At 37.5% G+C, this 19,392-nt stretch overlaps 1 protein-coding gene and 1 pseudogene across 1 annotated transcript in view; both read left to right on the top strand.

Moving 5' to 3' along the window:
* Positions 1–19,392, top strand: part of UBE2U (ubiquitin-conjugating enzyme E2U (putative)) — a 71,527-nt gene that overhangs the window by 24,905 nt on the left and 27,230 nt on the right. Inside the window, exons 6-7 of the mRNA XM_010840179.1 lie at positions 4,969–5,017; positions 14,397–14,485. Coding sequence (XP_010838481.1) covers positions 4,969–5,017; positions 14,397–14,485 — 138 coding nt within the window. The remainder of the gene's footprint in view (positions 1–4,968; positions 5,018–14,396; positions 14,486–19,392) is intronic.
* LOC104988734 lies at positions 5,171–5,613 on the top strand (annotated as a pseudogene).

Genomic DNA, 19,392 nt, shown 5'->3' with positions numbered 1-19,392 from the left:
TAGTTGTTTGTTGCTTCATTTGCTATTATTTTCTCCCATTCTGAAGGCTGTCTTTTCACCTTGCTTATAGTTTCCTTTGTTGTGCAGAAGTTTTTAAGTTAATTAGGTCTCATTTGTTTATTTTTGCTTTTATTTCCAATATTCTGGGAGGTGGGTCATAGAGGATCCTGCTGTGATGTATGTCAGAGGGTGTTTTGCCTATGTTCTCCTCTAGGAGTTTTATAGTTTCTGGTCTTACGTTTAGATCTTTAATCCATTTTGAGTTTATTTTTGTGTATGGTATTAGAAAGTGGTCTAGTTTCATTCTTTTACAAGTGGTTGACCAGTTTTCCCAGCACCACTTGTTAAAGAGATTGTATTTAATCCATTGTATATTCTCGCCTCCTTTGTCAAAGATAAGGTGTCCATATGTGCGTGGATTTATCTCTGGGCTTTCTATTTTGTTCCATTGATCTATATTTCTGTCTTTGTGCCAGTACCATCACTGTCTTGATGACTGTGGCTTTGTAGTAGAGTCTGAAGTCAGGCAGGTTGATTCCTCCAGTTCCATTCTTCTTTCTCAAGATAGCTTTGGCTATTCGAGGTTTTTTGTATTTCCATACAAATTGTGAAATTATTTGTTCTAGCTCTATGAAGAATACCGTTGGTAGCTTGATAGGGGTTGCATTGAATCTATAAATTGCTTTGAGTAGTATACTCATTTTCACTATATTGATTCTTCCAATCCATGAACATGGTATATTTCTCCATCTGTTAGTGTCCTCTTTGATTTCTTTCACCAGTGTTTTATAGTTTTCTATATATAGGTCTTCAGTTTCTTTAGGTAGATATATTCCTAAGTATTTTATTCTTTTCGTTGCAATGGTGAATGGAATTGTTTCCTTAATTTCTCTTTCTGTTTTCTCATTATTAGTGTATAGGAATATTTCTGTGTGTTGATTTTATATCCTGCAACTTTACTATAATCATTGATTAGTTCTAGTAATTTTCTGGTGGAGTCTTTAGGGTTTTCTATGTAGAGGATCATGTCATCTGCAAACAGTGAGAGTTTTACTTCTTCTTTTCCAATTTGGATTCCTTTTATTTCTTTTTCGGCTCTGATTGCTGTGGCCAAAACTTCCAAAACTATGTTGAATAGTAATGGTGAAAGTGGGCACCCTTGTCTTGTTCCTGACTTTAGAGGAAATGCTTTCAATTTTTCACCATTGAGGATAATGTTTGCTGTGGGTTTGCCATATATAGCTTTTATTATGTTGAGGTATGTTCCTTCTATTCCTGCTTTCTGGAGAGTTTTTATCATAAATGGATGTTGAATTTTGTCAAAGGCTTTCTCTGCATCTATTGAGATAATCATATGGTTTTTATTTTTCAATTTGTTAATGTGGTGTATTACATTGATTGATTTGCAGATATTGAAGATCATACACCATGACCAAGTGGGCTTTATCCCAGGGATGCAAGGATTCTACTGTCCATGTTTTTAAGCACCACTGGGGGGCTTGGAGGGTATCTCCTGCCAATAATGAGGAACTACTGTAAGCTCATACATCTTTTTTTTTTCAGTTTGTCCCAGTGAATTTTTACTTCTGTGTGGTAATATGGTCAAATTGTTTTTTGTTATCATGTTTATTTTGACATTTAAAGGATGCACGTGTGCATACTCAGTCACTCAGTTGTGCCCCATTCTTTACAACCCCGTGGACTACAACCCACCAGACTTCTCTGTTCATGGGAATTCCCAGGCAAGAATACTGAAGTGGGTAGCTATTTGCTCCTCCAGGGGAGGGGATCTTCCCAACCCAGGGATCAAACTGGCATCTCCTGTGTCTCCTGCATTGGCAGGTGGATTCTTTACCACTGAGCCACCTGGGAAGCCCTATTCAAAGCATAGAGTTCATATAATTAAAAAAAATCTTTGGTTGAAACAAAATGTATAAGAATATAAAAATAAATAATAGTAGCCAAACCTAAGGTAATAATTTTTCTCTTAGCTAGGCATATTCCTTTAGCTTTTGTTAAAGGAGAGTCATTCTACTAAGTTTCAGATTCTTATCTAAATAAACTATAATTTAATTACTGACAGTCAAAATACAAGAATAGAGAAGAATTATAGCAATATTAGGGAGATTATACTACTAATTCACATTATGTTGTACTTTAAAAAAAATGATTGTGCAAATACATCCCATTCTGCTTACAGTGAGGAAGATGTGATAAGCATTTGATTCTTCGGTTTAAGTTCTCAATTTGTTCACTGTTCTTTTTAAAGTCCTCATTACAATAGAACAAGTTTTAAAGAAACTTGTTTCTACAGCTGAAGCAGATGATGTCTCAGAATTTCAGGTGTTTTTTTTCTTCAAAGGGAGTATTGGTTGTTGAGTATTCCTATAAGAATTCCGTTTCCTCTGGAAAAATATTCTTTCTGAATATCAGCAGAAAGGAATTTAGTCCAGTAGTATAACTTACTAATTAAGGAACATGAGCTTTAGCACCATCATTCAACCATAATTTTGTTGTTGATGATTACAGTATTATCACAGATAGATCTGATATCTACAGGTGTCAGGCAATGTAAAAATTGTGACTTTAACAGGGTTAGTGTGTGTGGATCTATTTGCTGGGGTTACAAACCTCGTTTTTCCTGTTTGTACTTCATTGCACCAGATAGTCTAATAGCTTTTAAGCTAAGTCTTAAAGCAGTTTTATTAAAAATCTTAAGTATTTATTTTCTATCAAAGAAGTATTTATTCATAGCTTTAAAGGACAAATAATCCAAATCAGTTTTTAAGGAAATACAGCAGATTTATAAGCCCCACCATCCATAACTAAAAGGTGCTCCCACCTCCCACAAGGTACCAACCTCTTTCAACACATTTAGCTGTTTCTTTTGGAATTACCATTGTATTTCTAAGTGTATTCAATACTAAAATTCTAGGATTTTTAGTTTAGATGTGACTCATGGGCTTCTTCTGAAAGATAAAGATTGAAATTTTATGGTGCCATCTCCACTCACATTTTCTCTCCCCCATTCTCCTAGTATCATTCATTTACATTAATATGACTTAGTGAATATTTTTCACAAATGAGCTCTGACTGACTTTTCTTTTCTTGGGCAAATGGCCTGTATTTTTATTCCCTTGGTTTTGTTTTTTGGATTTATTTTGGTTTGTGTTTTGGAAGAATATCTACCATTTATTCTTCCCCCAAACTTTCTGACAAAACTGTTTTGGTATTCAGTTTGGTTTTTCCCCTGGGAAACACCTTTGCTAGACACTCATTCATCCTCCTCTTCCAGTTCTGAACTGGCAGTTCTCTCACAGGAATCCTGGGAAGACCTTTCTGCCCACCTACTGAATGGGAGCTCTTGCGTGATCTCTCCTTTTCCTCCTGGTTGGTTTGCTCCTTCATTTTGTTGAAACACTTCTGCCAGGAGCTTCCTAGGACAGGGGCGCTAAACCTTTCCTTACTTTACATGCCTAAAAATGTATTCACTCCACTCTCATATGTTCATAATTTGGTTACACTTTAGTTTGAAAATAGTTTTCTTTCAGAATTGTAAAGACTAGTTTCCAGTATTACCCTCAAGAAGTCTGCTTTCATTCAGATGTCTGCTTCTCCGCATGTGATTTATTTTTAGTGGAAGCTTTTAAAATCTTCTCTTTATTCCCAGTGGTCTGAAATTTCTTGATAATATTTCTCGATATAATTTCATTTTTTAACCTCCTCATTCATCATGTAGAGCATTTCATAGGCTGTTTGAATCTCGAACTCTAATTCTTTAGTTTTGGACATTTTTCTCATTTGATTTCTTTTATAATTCCCTTCCCCTCCAGTTTCCCTGTTCTCTCTTCTAAATCTCCAAAGATTTGGATGTCGGATCTACTGATCTGTTATGTAAACTTTTTTAAAAATCTATTTTCTCCAATTATCCTTCTCTCTGTTTTTTTTTGTTCTATATTCTGGAAAACGTCCAGAAAAGTATGTTTCTTGTTTCTATTTTCTTCCTGTTTATTTGTTATCATTGTTATCATTCATAATAAGGACTTTACTCAATTATCTACCCATCTTTAACTGTGCATCTTTAACTGTGTGAAAATCATTCATGGAATGATGAATGAAAATAATGAATGACAATCATTCATTGAAAAGACTGGAAATTTTGGATACAGGCTAGACTTGCTGATGGTTTTGTTTCATTATCGATTAGTCATTGAGGATCTGACCTTACCATTAATTAGGCTTAACTGTTTATTCTGAGATGAATCCTCCAGTCATATGCCTGAAGAGAGAAAGGTTAACTATACTTGCACTCTAGGAGCTGGACAAGGAGAGAGTGTAAGGAATATTGCTTATTCAATATGATCTATTTGATTTATTCTCTGTCATCAGTCCCTTACCATACTCTTGTTCTGCTGTCCCCTGAATCTCTCTGGCTCAGTCTCTCCAGAATAAAGTATCTTCCCTCCTGCCTAGGCAGTGGTGGTCATCTGGTTGCACAGGATGAAGGCTATGTCTTTGGTATCCACACTATACATTTCACCTTTCAGGGGTATCTGGTACCTCCAATTCCTAAGTTGTTTCTCAAGTTCTGAAGTGTAAATCTGCTTGCTTTTTATTGGCCTTCTCTCATCATGTCATTAGGTTTCAAATTTCTATGACCTGTTAAGATGGTTACCACTTGACATCTGCTTTCTATCTTGAACGTTTTTCTTGCCATCTTTCTTTGGCTCTTGAGGTTTTACACCTTTTTTTTTTTCCCCGACCCCATGAACTTTAGCCTGCCAGGCTCCTCTGTCCATGGGTATACTCCAGGCAAGAATACTGGAGTGGGTTGCCATTTCCTTCTCCATACACCGTATTTTTATTCCTTTCTTACCATCTTATTGGGGCTTTGGAAAGAATGCACATAGGGACATACATTCAGTCTTCCTTAAGTAAACCAGAATCTTTTCATATTTTTCTTTATAGCAAAAGATGATGGTTCTGAGTCACCAAAAGAGCCACATAAACTTAACAGGTAAGTTTTCCTTTATACAGTTCTATGCCAATTTATACATTAAAAGAACTATTGGCTTAAACTGTATTTTCTATCATAATTGTATTTTCATCTTTTGACTTAGAAAAATTATTTCATTTAAATATATCTTCCCCTCTTTCCGCCATCTGTCCGTGCCGCCAGAATGGTGCGCATGAATGTCCTGGCCGATGCTCTCAAGAGTATCAACAATGCCGAAAAAAGAGGCAAACGCCAGGTCCTTATTAGGCCGTGCTCCAAAGTCATCGTCAGGTTTCTAACAGTGATGATGAAGCATGGTTACATTGGCGAATTTGAAATCATTGATGATCACAGGGCTGGGAAATTGTTGTGAACCTCACAGGCAGGCTAAATAAGTGTGGAGTGATCAGCCCTAGATTTGATGTGCAACTCAAAGATCTAGAAAAATGGCAGAATAACCTGCTCCCATCCCGTCAGTTTGGTTTCATTGTACTGACAACCTCAGCTGGCATCATGGACCATGAAGAAGCAAGACGAAAACATACAGGAGGGAAAATCCTTGGATTCTTTTTCTAGGGATGTAATACATACAAATAAAATGCCTCAGAGGAAAAAAATAAATAAATAAATATATCTTCCCTTCCAATACCTTTTAAAAATGATTCTTTTTCAGGAAGAATGTGAAAATCTTGAGTTCTTTCTAGACTATTTAATTAAAATTGAATGTAACTATATTAATTGCCTAGTCTTTTATTTTTTATTTCTGAAAAGGAAAAAAAAGACCATTGTCTACATTATAGCCTGACCATTATAGATCACAAATCTCCAAGCAGTTTAGGAAAAGAATAAGTCTTGGAGTGAAATGGTGAGAGTTAGAGTTGAAGCCATTGTACACTTGGGAGACCACCCACCTGACAGTGTGACCTTGAACACTTGGACAGGTGAAGGTTCTGCAGCTTTTAGGTTCTCTAACATTTGCATCAGCCTAATTTTAATAGTCAATCGGATGTAGAAAATAGCCAACTTACTAGTGCTGAAATAATACTTATTCTATCTTGGTTTTATACTGTACATGCTCCAAAACAAGGATCCTCTTAGTGGATAAAATAGTAAAATATTCCCAAAAGACTGAAATCAAAAGGAACACTCAGATCCGGACTTTGTCCCAGAATGTGCTGCTGCTGCTGCTAACTCGCTTCAGTCGTGTCCAACTCTGTGCGACCCCATAGATGGCAGCCCACCAGGCTCCCCCGTCCCTGGGATTCTCCAGGCAAGAACACTGGAGTGGGTTGCCATTTCCTTCTCCAATGCATGAAAGTGAAAAGTGAAAGTGAAATCGCTCAGTCGTGCCCGACTCATAGCGACCCCATGGACCGCAGCCTACCAGGCCCCTCCATCCATGGGATTCTCCAGGCAAGAGTACTGGAGTGGTTGCTATTGCCTTCTCCCCCAGAATGTGAGACAGTGTTATACCAAGGGGCTCTGTGCCTGGAAGTGTTAGAAGATCAGAACGAGAAGACCCAGAACAACTGATGAAATGGTTAATTGGAACATGACAGCAAGAGCATTGACCTTGTCTGTCCCCCAGCACTGAGATGAAGCCCAGCCAGTAGCAATGGTGGCATTTGTCTCAGGCAGGAGCAGGAAGAAGGGGAGACCCTGTTACAGGGAGGAAACTTTGGCCCTTTGGTTCTTTGGGGCGCTGAGTCCCTCATCAGACAGGCAGCAGGGTAACCAGACAGCACCATGAGGATGCAGCACTGATCACAGGACTATAAAATCTGGAGCCTGGAAGAAAGAATTCACTAGAACTGTATTCAGAAATGACTCAAGAACCATGGTGAGATCAACTTGTAGTTGGTATTTTCTTGGAAAATCAAGATTCATGACATTGAAAGGGAAAAAAAGAAGTGAAAAGTTGGGAGAGAATAATGTCTTATAGTACAGTGAGCTTCTAGGCAGAGGGGATAGCTAGAGTATTGACTAATTGAGTATTGGATGTGAGCAAGGTGTGCTGGAGGGCTTCTTAGATGTCTCAAGTGGTAAAGGATCCACTGACAATGCAGGAGGTACAGACACCAGTTCGATCTCTGGGTCAGGAAGATCCCCTGAGGAGGAAATGGCAACCCATTTGAGTATTCTTGCCTAAAGAATCCTGTGGACAGAGAAGCCTGGCGGGCTACAGTCCATGGGGTTGCCAAGAGTTGGTCAGGACTGAGCATGCAGACAAATGTGTTAGAGGATCAGAAAGAAGGCCACTGCAGCTGGAATACAGCAAGAGGGAAGAAGGGATGGGTAGGGGTGGAGTAAGAGATGTAGATAGGACTTTATAAATTAGGTAAGGAATTGGCATTTTATTAATCTTGCAGTGGGAATTGGGACACAACTGGACAGCTTTTAAGAAGAGAAAGATGTAATCAGATTTACATTTTAAAAGGACCACTTTAACTGCCTTCTGGGGATCAACTGTGAAGGATCTAAGGGGGAAACAAAAAGAATTATTTGGTTATTTTAGTAGACCAGGGGAAAGATGCGTGGTTTGGGCTAGGGCTAAGGGCATAAATGTGGAGTGGGAGATAAGTGGATGAAATGGTTGGATTCAGGGCTTTAGCTTGACTTATTGGGGCAAGAGAGAAAGTGGAATCAAGGATTAGTAATAGATTGTGGTTTGAACTGGATGGGTACCACAGTGACATACTAAGATGGGGGAGATTGGAAGATCACACTACTGGCTTAAACTAACAATCCCAGTTATTGATGAGGACGTGATTGTACTGTAGTGCTCCTCTGTCGCTATGCCTGTTGACTGCCCACAGCCAGTTCAGAGCACAGTGTAGCAGTTTCTTGTCATGTCAAAGGTTCACCTGCCCTCTAACCCACTCCTAAGTATTTACCTAAAAGAAATAAAAGTGTATATTCACAAAAGACTTGTACACAAATGTTGATAGCAGATTATTTGTAATATCCCAAACTGAAAACAACTAAAATTTCCATCAACAGTCGATATTATATATTCAGCAGTTGAATATATAAATAAATTGTGTTGTATTTATAAGCTGAATACTCTCAGCAATAAAATTGTTGATACATGCAACGACATGGAATAATACAGGCATTATGTTGAGGGGGAAAAAAAACTCAGTAATGAAAGAGTACATGCTGTAGAGTTCAATTTGTATGAAGTCTAGGACAGGCAAAACTCATCTATGGTGATAAAGAACTGGATCAGTGATAACTCAAAGTGTCAAGGGAGCTTAACTGGGAAGGAGCAGTAGGGAACTTTCAGGACTAGTGAAAACATTCTGTAACTTGTTTGGGCTTATGGTTTTGCAGGGGCATGCTTTTATCAAAACTTATCAATCTGTGCTCTGAACACTTGTACATTTTATTGAATGTAAATTATACTTTAACAAAGCTAATTTTAAAGGTATTCAACTAACTTTACAACTCTTCTAAATCTAAAGTTACTTCAAATAAAATCATTTTTAAAAAGGCATTCAAACTCTTCCAATAAATAGAGACAGTGAATATGTCACCAAACTTCCAAACTCTGATTCTAAAATCAGAATTCATTACAAGAAAGGAAAATTATAGGTCAGTATTCTCATAAACCTGAAATGTATAAATCCTAACCAAAATATTAGCAAATTAAACCCACTGATATATAAAGAAGGGATAGTACATGATGACTAAGTGAGTTTTGTTTCAGGAAAGCCACATTGGTTTAAAATTTGAAAATCAATGCATGTAACTCAGTTAACCAAATAAAGGAAAAATAAAAACATAGAATTATCTCTGTTAATCTAGAAGAAATCATTAATACTCGTTCATGATAAAAATTTTCACCAAACTGAGGAATAGAAGAGAATTTCCTTATTTCAATAAAGGGAATCTACAGAAATCAAACCAGCTAATCTTAAAGGAAATCAGTCCTGAATATTCATTGGAAGGACTGATGCTGAAGCTGAAGCTTCAATACTTTGGCCACCTGATGCGAAGAACTGACTGATTGGAAAAGACCCTGATGCTTTGAAGATTGAAGGCAGGAGGAGAAGGGGACGACCGAGGGTGAGGTGGTTGGATGGCATCACCAACTCGATGGACATGAGTTTGAGTAGACTCTGGGAGTTGGTGATGAACAGGGAGGCCTGGTGTCACAAAGAGTCGGACACGACTGAGTGAATGAACTGAATTGAACAGAAATCTAACAGCTAACCTCACACTTAAATGTGAAATGTTTAATCCTTTTCTCCCGAGTTTAGGAGCAAGGCAAGTATCCACATTATCACCGTTTCTACCTGACATTGTATTGGAGTCCTAGCCAGTGCAATGAGGGAAGAAAAAAGTTATAAAATTTGGAAAGAAGACAGTAAACCATTGGTATTCACAGATAACACAATTATATATATACTGAAATCCAAAAGAATATACAAATTTGAAAGTTTGAAAATTAGTAAGTAAATCTAGCAAGGATCTTAGCTCAAAGATGAATATTCACAAATTAACTATTTTTATATATAAGCAATCAACATAAAAATGAAACTTTAAAAATACCATTACAACAGCATCAAAATGTAACAAAAGATGAGTAAGACATTTATGCTGAAAATCACAAAATATATATGGGAGGATTTTTTTCAAGACCTAAAGAAATAGAGATATACAATGTTTACCACTTAGGAAAGACTCAATATTATTACAGTATCAAATCTTCCCAAATTGTAGATTCAGTTCATTCTCAGTCAAAATCTCAGCAGCCTTATTTTTTTTTCTGGCAATTGATAAGGTGGTCTAAAATGGATCTAGAAATGCAAAAGGTTTAAAATAACAAGGCAGTCTTGAAGAAGAACAAAGAGGATCAACAGTCTCAGAGACGAGGACGTACTAGTAAGCTAGAATAAATTGTACTATTATTGGAGCTATTTAGGTCAGATTCCTGTCCCTATACCAGTTATCAGTGAGGTCCTGATTTAGAGCTGGGGTAAGATCCAGTCCCCACAGCAGACCACAGGGCATGTATGGAATGGGAGAAGAATGGAACAGCTATTGAAGAGACAACCACAATATCCAGTGTGACAACCTTCATGTATGTATTATTTTTAACTGGAACTGAATCTTAATGAGTATGACTTTGCACAGGGGGCAAAAGAGTCTCTAATAGAACTGCTTGTACAGACATGGATGTGTAAGATTGTGGTACACTTAGGATTGTCAGGAAACAGTTCTATGTGATGGAGCCTCTGCATGTGAGGATGAATGATGGGAGAAAAGATTGGAAATGGCCAGATGATGAACCGCCTCGAATTCTATGTAAAAGTCTTTAGATGTCATCCTATGGAAGTAGATAACCTACTGTGGCTTTCAAGCAGAGACATAATACCCTGGAATAGGGAGAGACCAAGGTAGAGCAATCAGATATGACTGGAGCACAAGGCAGAACGACAGTTAGGAGGCTATCTGGAGCTTGCAGGAGAAAAATGATGAGGCACTTATCCAAGGCAATGAGGAGCCCAGCTGACACTGAGCGCTGAGGGGTGCTAAACCCCTCCTTGACTCTTTTCGTGCGTGCTTGCATTGAATGCTCACAACCACCACTGGAGAAAATTCTGTCTCTGAAGACGTGAAGAGGTTAGGTAACTTGTTCAGAGTCACACAGCTAATCAATAATGGTGCTACCGTGTTTTAACCCAAGCTAGCTAATTCCAGAGCCTGTGCTCTTAGTCATGATACCACGTGACTCTTCATGGTTTATTTGTTGTTGTTGTTGTTGTAGTTGCTAGTTGTGTCTGACTCTTTTTCGACCCCAAGGACTGTAGCCTGCCAGGCTCCTCTGTCCATGGGATTTCCCAGACCGGAATACTGGAGTGGATTGCCACTTCCTTCTCCAGGAGATCTTTCTGACCCAGGGATCAAACCAGTATCTTTTACATTGGCAAGCAGATTCTTTATCAGTGAGCCATCAGAGAAGTCCTCATGGCTTATTAGCTAATTTCTTTTTAGTGCTGAATAATATTCCATTGTCTGAATACACACCACTTAACTTATCCATTCACCCATTGATGGCATCTTGGTTGCTTCTACATTTTAGCAATTATGAATAAAGCTGCTCTAAACATCTGTGTATAAGATTCTGTGTGCACCTAAGTTTTCAGCTCCTTTGGGTAAATACCAAGGCGTGTTATTGCTGCATTGTGTGGTAAGAGTATGTTTAGTTTTGTAAGAAACTACCATGCTATCTTACAAAGAAGCTGTACCATTTTCCATTCCTTATCCAGAGATATTTAAGGATTTAGTCATTAGGCTTTGGCAATGGCTGGGGTGTTGCTTGCATGAAATAGGGCTACCATGATTCTCTTCCTTTAATGATCCTTTTGGTTTCCTTCACTCCCCGCCCCCCGGCCCTTAACTGTGAATTGGTTTCTGCCCTTTCTTTTCTAAACACTTATTCTTTTGGAGTTTGTTTTCCCTAATGGTGTCATCTATCAACTTTTATGTTGATTTGACCTAAATCTCTTATTTCCAGTCCCAATTTCTCAATCACACTCCTAGAGGTCATCACCTACAACCCATGTTTAAAATTAAACTCATATTTTACTTCAGTTTCTCTAGACACTTTCTATTAATAGCAAAAATAACTGGCCTTCTGGGTTTTAGGAGAATATGTGACCCTCAAATTCCTTTACTTTTCACACTCTATCAGGCAGCTGATTCAGTCAGTTCTTTAGCATTCTCATAAATTCATCTCCTCCCCTTCATAATCTTTGCTCCCACCCTAGTATTGGCTCTCAAGATCTCTTGCCTAAGTTACTGAATTCATTTCCTAACTGGTCCCCTTGCATTTAATCTCTCATATAATCTACTCTGCATGCTAGTGCTAGAGAAAACTCTTGCTCAAACATTGATTTCTTAGTTTACTTGGCTTATTTGAGAACTTCTGATTACTCTCCATCACCTAATAAATCAAGATCACTGAATCAACTCTAATCCATTCTCTGCCTAAATTTGAAGACCTATCATTGCCTCATTTCACCTATCTTAATTAAATGCCAATTCCTCTGAAATTGGAACTTTTCCCTCTGGTCAGTTATCTTGTTACTATCACCTCTTCCCCTGGCATCCTCTCTATGTAGGCATGAACACACCACACTCCTTGCCATCTAAGCTATTGTTAATACTGTTTCCCTGGCCTAAAATGCCTCCTTCCTTTGTCCTAGGTCTATATCCAAGTGACTCTTTCCCAAGTGGCTCCAAAATAGTTACAGCTCCCTCCTCCAACTTTCTTCCTTATTGCCACTGCCAAAGACACGTTTTTCACTATAGTCTCCAAATGTCTGTTAAATGATGTGACATTTATTATGTTAATCTATAAAGCTATTCTACTTAATAGTTCAGGTATATATCTTATTTTCCCAACACGATAATAAACCCTGGTGTTCAGTTTAAAATAATGTCTTCTACTTTTTCATATTCTTAGTGCCAAAAATAATACTCAATAAATTCCTATTACTGGTTGAAACTATAAACACAGGTATTTTTATGCTGTATCTATCCATTAGTAGTTTATCTGAATAATAATAGTAAATAATTATTGTTCTCTTATTTTAAGGGGTTATTTCCTTTATAGAGTTGAAGGTGCAGATATTCCCAAGTGTTCAAGGCATTCTGTTTTGTATATTCACACTATACTAAAGTTATACCTTTTAGGGTAATATTTTTAATTATTCTAGGGGAAGAAGAGAAAGCCCCTGAAGGCTAACAGCTTGAAATTGAACAGGACACCATTGGGAAGGGAGAGGGTCATGGGTCGTCGTCAAACAGACAGAAAACAATGGAGACGATTGTGCCTGAAGATGGTGTATTTTTTTTCACTAGACAGTATGTTGACAGTTTCCTTCCTCTTGGGTCATTGTTGTCTGCTAAATGATCTGTGACAGCAGATTGATCACAAGCTTTCTCATGCAGGAGATATAATGCAGTCTTTCATTTTGTTACCTCCATTGCCAAATGCTGAAACATTTTGTTGGCAAATTAATGTTAGTTTAGTATATCATTTAGTAGTATAAAGCACTGAGTGTAGCTCTGGAAGCAATAATAGTAGTGATTAATTTATCTTCACCAAGTTTCAGGTTTCTACTTAAGTGTGATTACAGATGCAATAGCACACTTGAAAAATGTTAGCCTTAAATTTTAGATGTCCATAATTATTATTTAAATAAATTAATGAATTAGCACATTCAGGTATTGCCCTATTACTTTCAAAATTGAGTCGAAAACTTAAGCACCTATGATTTACCTATAAAAATTAATGTTAATAACCTATTGTAACTGAAAATTTGCTTCTTCCTCCAGAGCTGGAAATTTAAAACAGACATAAGGTCTTTTACATTTGATGTTTAAGCATCCATTTAAGCCAGTTAATTGATGATTTCACACATCTAAAAATTACCTGAAAGTAGTGTTTTGTTTATAGAGTATTGAGAATCCCTGCATTCAAAATGTTTGTAGGAAAAAAATCAGAAATGCAGTTGTCTAAGAGTAAGAGACTGTTTCATAATTCCTTTTTAATACTTTGTAGCAGTCTTTGCTCTTCCATTAGGATTTGGTAACATTAGCACAGAGGAAGGAAATGTGCTGGCAGTAATATTAGAAAAGAGTTGTTTATTTTCCCTCTTTGGAAGTAATCAGATTTCTGTATAAAAATTAAACTAATCTCAATTCTGGTGTTTCTTTTCTCCTCATAAGAAAAAAGAAATAAAGGTGATTTTACTAAAATTCGGCATAGAAATGTAAGAAAGATGTTTAATGTAGAAAGATAAAATATACAGCTGTGATGCTTTATTTAAAGTTCTTTTTACTGTTAGTCACGAAAGGCAGTCATCTTAAACCTACATTTTTTTCTTTTTATAATATACACACGGATGCACGTTTATACTTATTCTTGAAAACTGGTTTGGGCAGATCTTATTTGTGATTTGCATGTATTAGCAGAAAATTATGTGAGATTAATTTGTTAGAAATAACCATGCTAGAATTTGCAGATCAGCCTAGTGGTTTGTGGGGGCTCCCCAGGTGGCACTAGTGGTGAAGAGCCCACCTGCCAGTGCAGGCATGTGGTGCCCATAAAGAGGCGTGGGTTCAGTTCCTGGGTAGGGAAGGTTCCACGGAGGAGGGTGTGACAGCCCACTCCAATATTCTTGCCTGGAGAATCCCACGGACAGAGAAGCCTGGCAGGTTACAGTCCATAGAGTTGCGAAGAGTCAGACACAATTGAAGTGACTTAGCGCACACACACACGCTAATGGCTTATAACAAAATATCTGAAAGAGCCCAATCTGATAAAATAATTTTGAAAAGCAAGTTTGCATGCTACTCACTGCCCGATTTTATTTTGTATTTTCAGATCAATTAAACCAGTCTCATTTAGTGATTACTACAAGACATGGTCTGGAATAGCCACATCAAAAGCCACAGAATATTACAGAACTCCATGTAAGGTGATCTAGCCTTGTCTTATTTTGTGGGGAGTGGGGTGGTATATTAATCTCTGAACATTCTTAGCTTATCTTGCCTTCAAAGACTAATTGACATATATTTGGAATTTGAGGGTGGTAAGCTTCTTTGTTGGTTCTGTGTACTAATCATTCAATAACTGTTCATTTAGTCCCCCTTTTGTATAGAGTCCTGGACTAAAATCTGATCAAAAGCCAGAAGGAAGGATAGACAGTTGGAATAATAAAAGATAAAGTTCTCAGTTTTTTGAGATTTACTTTACTTCCTCACCCCAGAAGGAAGCCTTCAGAGCAGGAGGAAACTTTTTAATTCTAAACACAATTATCCCCAAAGCCAGAGATATTATTAAGTAGAGGAATAGCAAGAAAACCTGGGGCTGCTCAATTATATCAGTCTAGTGAAAGATCATCTGTTACCATCACATAGTAAGAGCTGAAAAGATTCAATGGGAGAGCTGGACAACTTTCTGGTCCCTTTTAACCTAATCTTTAGAGTGCTATGTTCTGGTTTGTATCAAAGTAGGTTATCCAGTCTGTGCATGTGACTTTCAAGCTATCCAACTGAAATGGTACATTCTAAAGTTATCAATGACTTCCGAATTCTCAGATTCAGTGATTACTTTGTTCAGTCCTTATCTTACTTGAACTCATATTGGCTATGCTCTCCTTATGACTCCATGGTTTTCCTCTTACCTTTCCAAGTGCTCCTCTGCCTCTTTCCTTAGGAATAACTTCTTCATTCAGTATTTGCTGCCCAGCTCTCTCTGGGAGACATCATCCATTACTATGGTTTGCATTAGCCCACATGCCAATAATTCCTAAATCCTCATCTCTAACCAGACTGTCTTCTGAATTCCGAATGCACATTTCCAGCTATGTAATAAGGTTCAGTTCAGTTCAGTTGCTCAGTTGTGTCCGACTCTTTGCAACCCCATGAATCGCAGCATGCCAGGCCTCCCTGTCCATCACCAACTCCTGGAGTTCACCCAAACTCATGTCCATTGAGTCGGTGATGCCATCCAGCCATCTCATCCTCTGTTGTCCCCTTTTCCTCCTGCCCCCAATCCCTCCCAGCACCAGAGTCTTTTCCAATGAGTCAACTCTTCGCATGAGGTGGCCAAAGTACTGGAGTTTCAGCTTTAGCATCAGTCCTTCCAAAGAACACCCAGGACTGATCTCCTTTAGAATGGACTGGTTGGATCTCCTTGCAGTCCAAGGGACTCTCGAGAGTCTTCTCCAGTACCGCAGTTCAAAAGCGTCAATTCTTCAGTGCTCAGCTTTCTTTAGTCCAACTCTCACATCCATACATGACCACTGGAAAAACCATAGCCTTGACTAGACGGACCTTTGTTGGCAAAGTAATGTCTCTGCTTTTGAGTATGCTATCTAGGTTGGTCATAACTTTCTTTCCAAGGAGTAAGCATCTTTTAATTTCATGGCTGCAGTCACCATCTGCAGTGATTTTGGAGCCCAAAAAAATAAAGTCTGACACTAAGGTACTTCATATCTAAGATGTCCCAAAATGAACTCATTATGTTGCCCCCAAACCACTTCTCCATCCCTTATTATTTCTCTTGATCAGTAGTAGATCACCATTCTTGCATTTACTTGCCAAGCCAGAATCATGTACATTTCCTAGTCCACTTTATTTCCCTCATTAAGCCTTAGTGATTTTATCTCCTGCAGCATTACAAATGTTTTCCCTCTACTCCACCTCTATGACCACTGCCTTAATTTGTGATCTCATCATGTTTCATCTCATCCTTGTGATAGTCTGGTTTTAAGAGAACAAAATATCACCTCTCAAAAAATCATATCTAGTTTCAAGGCACAAATAAAAGCAAAAAGAACTTCCCAGGTGGCACTAGTGGTAAAGAACCCGCCTGCCAATGCAGGAGACATAAGAGGTGTGGGTTCGATCCCTGGGTTGGGAAAATCCCCTGGAGGAGAAAATGGCAACCCACTCCAGTATTCTTGCCTGGAGAATCCTATGGACAGAGGAGCCTGGCAGGCTACAATCCATGGGGTCACAAAGAATTGGACATGACTGAAGCAACTTAGCACACAAGAGCAAAAAGAAGTACTAAACGTAATAAATATAAAAATGTGAGATCAAATTATTTCTAAGAAATTACTTGCTCTTTCAGGATGTTGGTTATTAGTTTATTTTGTAATTACACATTATCTTCCTCACTGATTCGTGGATTAGTGGTTAAGAAAAATAATTTGTTTAAGGTACTTTAAGAAATAGTCTTTAGCAACACAATCAGCATAAAAGAGTTTTATTGATTTTGGTACCAAAATACATGAGCATTGACTTCATTTCTAAGATTTTGATTGACTGCTTTTTAGTTAATTCAGCAAATGCATCTTGAGTATTTGTTATGTAAGAGGCCCTGAGGAGCTCAGATGGGTTCCAGGAGGTGATAACCCTTAACAGACATGTCGAGAGGCAGTTGCCATGCTTCAGGGAACAATTCAGTGTCCAATTCCTTCAACCAGAAAACAAACAGATTGTTATAGGATGGTGCTTTATGGAATAACGTACAAATATATAGAGGCTCTAGAAAACTCCAAGCTGCTAAGGAAATAATGGAAGCACATGCCCAATTAAAGAAAATTGGAAATGATTTCTTAGAATAAAGAGTAATTTTAAAATGGAAGAAATAATGCAGTGTCACTGGCTGAAATTTCTTCTTCAAAAGAGTTTGACACCAAAATATTTAATTTGGTTCTGTTTCTACATCTGTCACTAAGCTAGTATGTAATTCATTCCTTTTTGTGAAGGCAATAGCTGGTAATGGTTACCTCTAGCCCAGAAGAATTTCTGAGACTGATTCTAGCCCTTGGTGCAAGATTTCACAATCACTCTGTCTCTTTTTCCTACAGAGATTTGTATAAGAATGTTTCAAAAGCTTTCCTTCAATAATAACCAGCACTTAATTAAAAAAAATTAAATGTAAACCTTACATGTTCTGCTGGCCATTTTGTCTTTGCATAGTTCAGCTGGCTAAGATCCAATACTATCTTTTTAATGGCTTAATTTCCTGGCAATAATAAAGATGAAGCTTTCAGATTATAGAATGCTCCTTCAACCACTCAGGAATAAAAGAGAAACTTCTATTAACTTCATTTCTACAGTTATATTTTTATCACTGGGAGGATTATTAAACTCTTGTGCATATTTTAAAGAGCTTTTTATTTTATGAGTAGTGATGAGTGGTTATATTATGATTTTAAGTTTTAACTCTATTGCATATCTTTGTGCCACAAATAGTAAGTTTATTCTTGTGTGATACAGAATAACTGTATAATATAGTTTACAAAATATATGCCCTATTGGTGTTTTTTTGTTCATTTTTTATTGAGATATAGTTGATGTACAATATTATGTAAGTTTCAAGCATACAATGATAGTCACAATTTTTAAAGGTTATATTCCATTTATAGTTATTATAAATTATTGGCTAAATTCCCTGTGTTGTATATTTCTGTAGTTTGCTTATTTTGTGCCTAGTTGTTTGTATCTCTTAATCTGTATTTTTTAATCATTTCAATATTATTGTTCTTTTTTCACTTATCAACCAATATTTACTGAACACCAAATTTCTGTCATCCATAGTTGTATATGAACCCAATGAGCTGGGCATTGTTATTACTCTGTTTTACACATGAGAAAACCAAGACCAAGGGAAGCTAAGTAATTTACCTAAAATCACATATGGAATGTGAGATATTGGTAACAGTGTAAATTCTGGATGTATATTGCCAAGACCCTGCAATTTACTAGTAGTGTGACCTTGGGTAAGTTTCTTAACCTCTCTGTGTCCCTGTTCTCTCGTCTGTAAGATGAGAATAATCACAGAACATGCCTCATAACACTGAGACTCCCTAACAGTGCCTAGTGTGCAGTGAGTGCTCAGTAAGTGTGGCTACTGTTTATAGTACAGTTAGGCTGGGGCCCAAAGACCTGAACCGAATCCTCTGATTCCACATTCATTGTTCTTTGTTTATATTACATTGCCTCCATAATATGATATAAAATTGTTCTTTCTCTATAACTTGAGATTTAAATTCAAACCCTGAAGTATGTGTGGTACATTTTCAATAATTACAATTATTTATTCATAATCACAGACAATCATGGGAAAATGTACTGATGATCCACTGTTCTCTGTCCATCACTATAAAATGGCAAATAAAAAGTTTGGCAGAGAACAAACCAATACATCTGGTTGTGGGCAACAGCACCTTAATGACAAAATCCGATCCCCATAAGGAAATGTTTATGTTACAGGAAAAGAATTCCTTCAGACCAGTGTACCCTGCGATAGTGAGCAGAGGCTTCCTGGCATTTGTTTGCTGTCAACAAGACAGACCAAACAGCCTGAAGCATCATGGGAATGCTTGCTTTCACCTTGGGATACTTTAATTCCTCGAGCCTTTGAAGTAGCGATGAGGGCAGGTATCTCCAAAAATACATTTAGATGCAAGAGGCAGTATCATCAAATTCCAGTGCAGTGGTCTCAGTCTTGACCACTCATTAGAATCCCCAGAGGAGCTTGTGAAAATTCCTGTGTTAAAAGTGCACTCCCAGACCAATTATAGTAGGGTCTCGGGAGCAGGACCCGGGGAGAGTAGTTTCTACAGCTCCCCAGGTGGTTACAATATTCAAGCAATGGAAAGGCCCTATGGGAAAAGCCTGATGTCAGAAATTAGAGACTCCTAGTTAAGTGAATTTAGGTTAATCATTTAACTCTTTGTATCTCATTTTTCATTTCTATTCATTGACAAAAATATACTATCCTAAGTTGTTCCTCTATGGTTAGCATAAGGTAGTATGTGTGAAAATAGAACTTACTAAGGTAAGTTAGTGCTTATATATTT

This window comes from Bison bison, unplaced genomic scaffold, assembly GCF_000754665.1.
Source record: "Bison bison bison isolate TAMUID 2011002044 unplaced genomic scaffold, Bison_UMD1.0 scf7180017846569, whole genome shotgun sequence".
Classification (NCBI taxonomy): Eukaryota; Metazoa; Chordata; class Mammalia; order Artiodactyla; family Bovidae; genus Bison; species Bison bison.
This window is presented reverse-complemented; position numbering and strand designations above follow the sequence as displayed.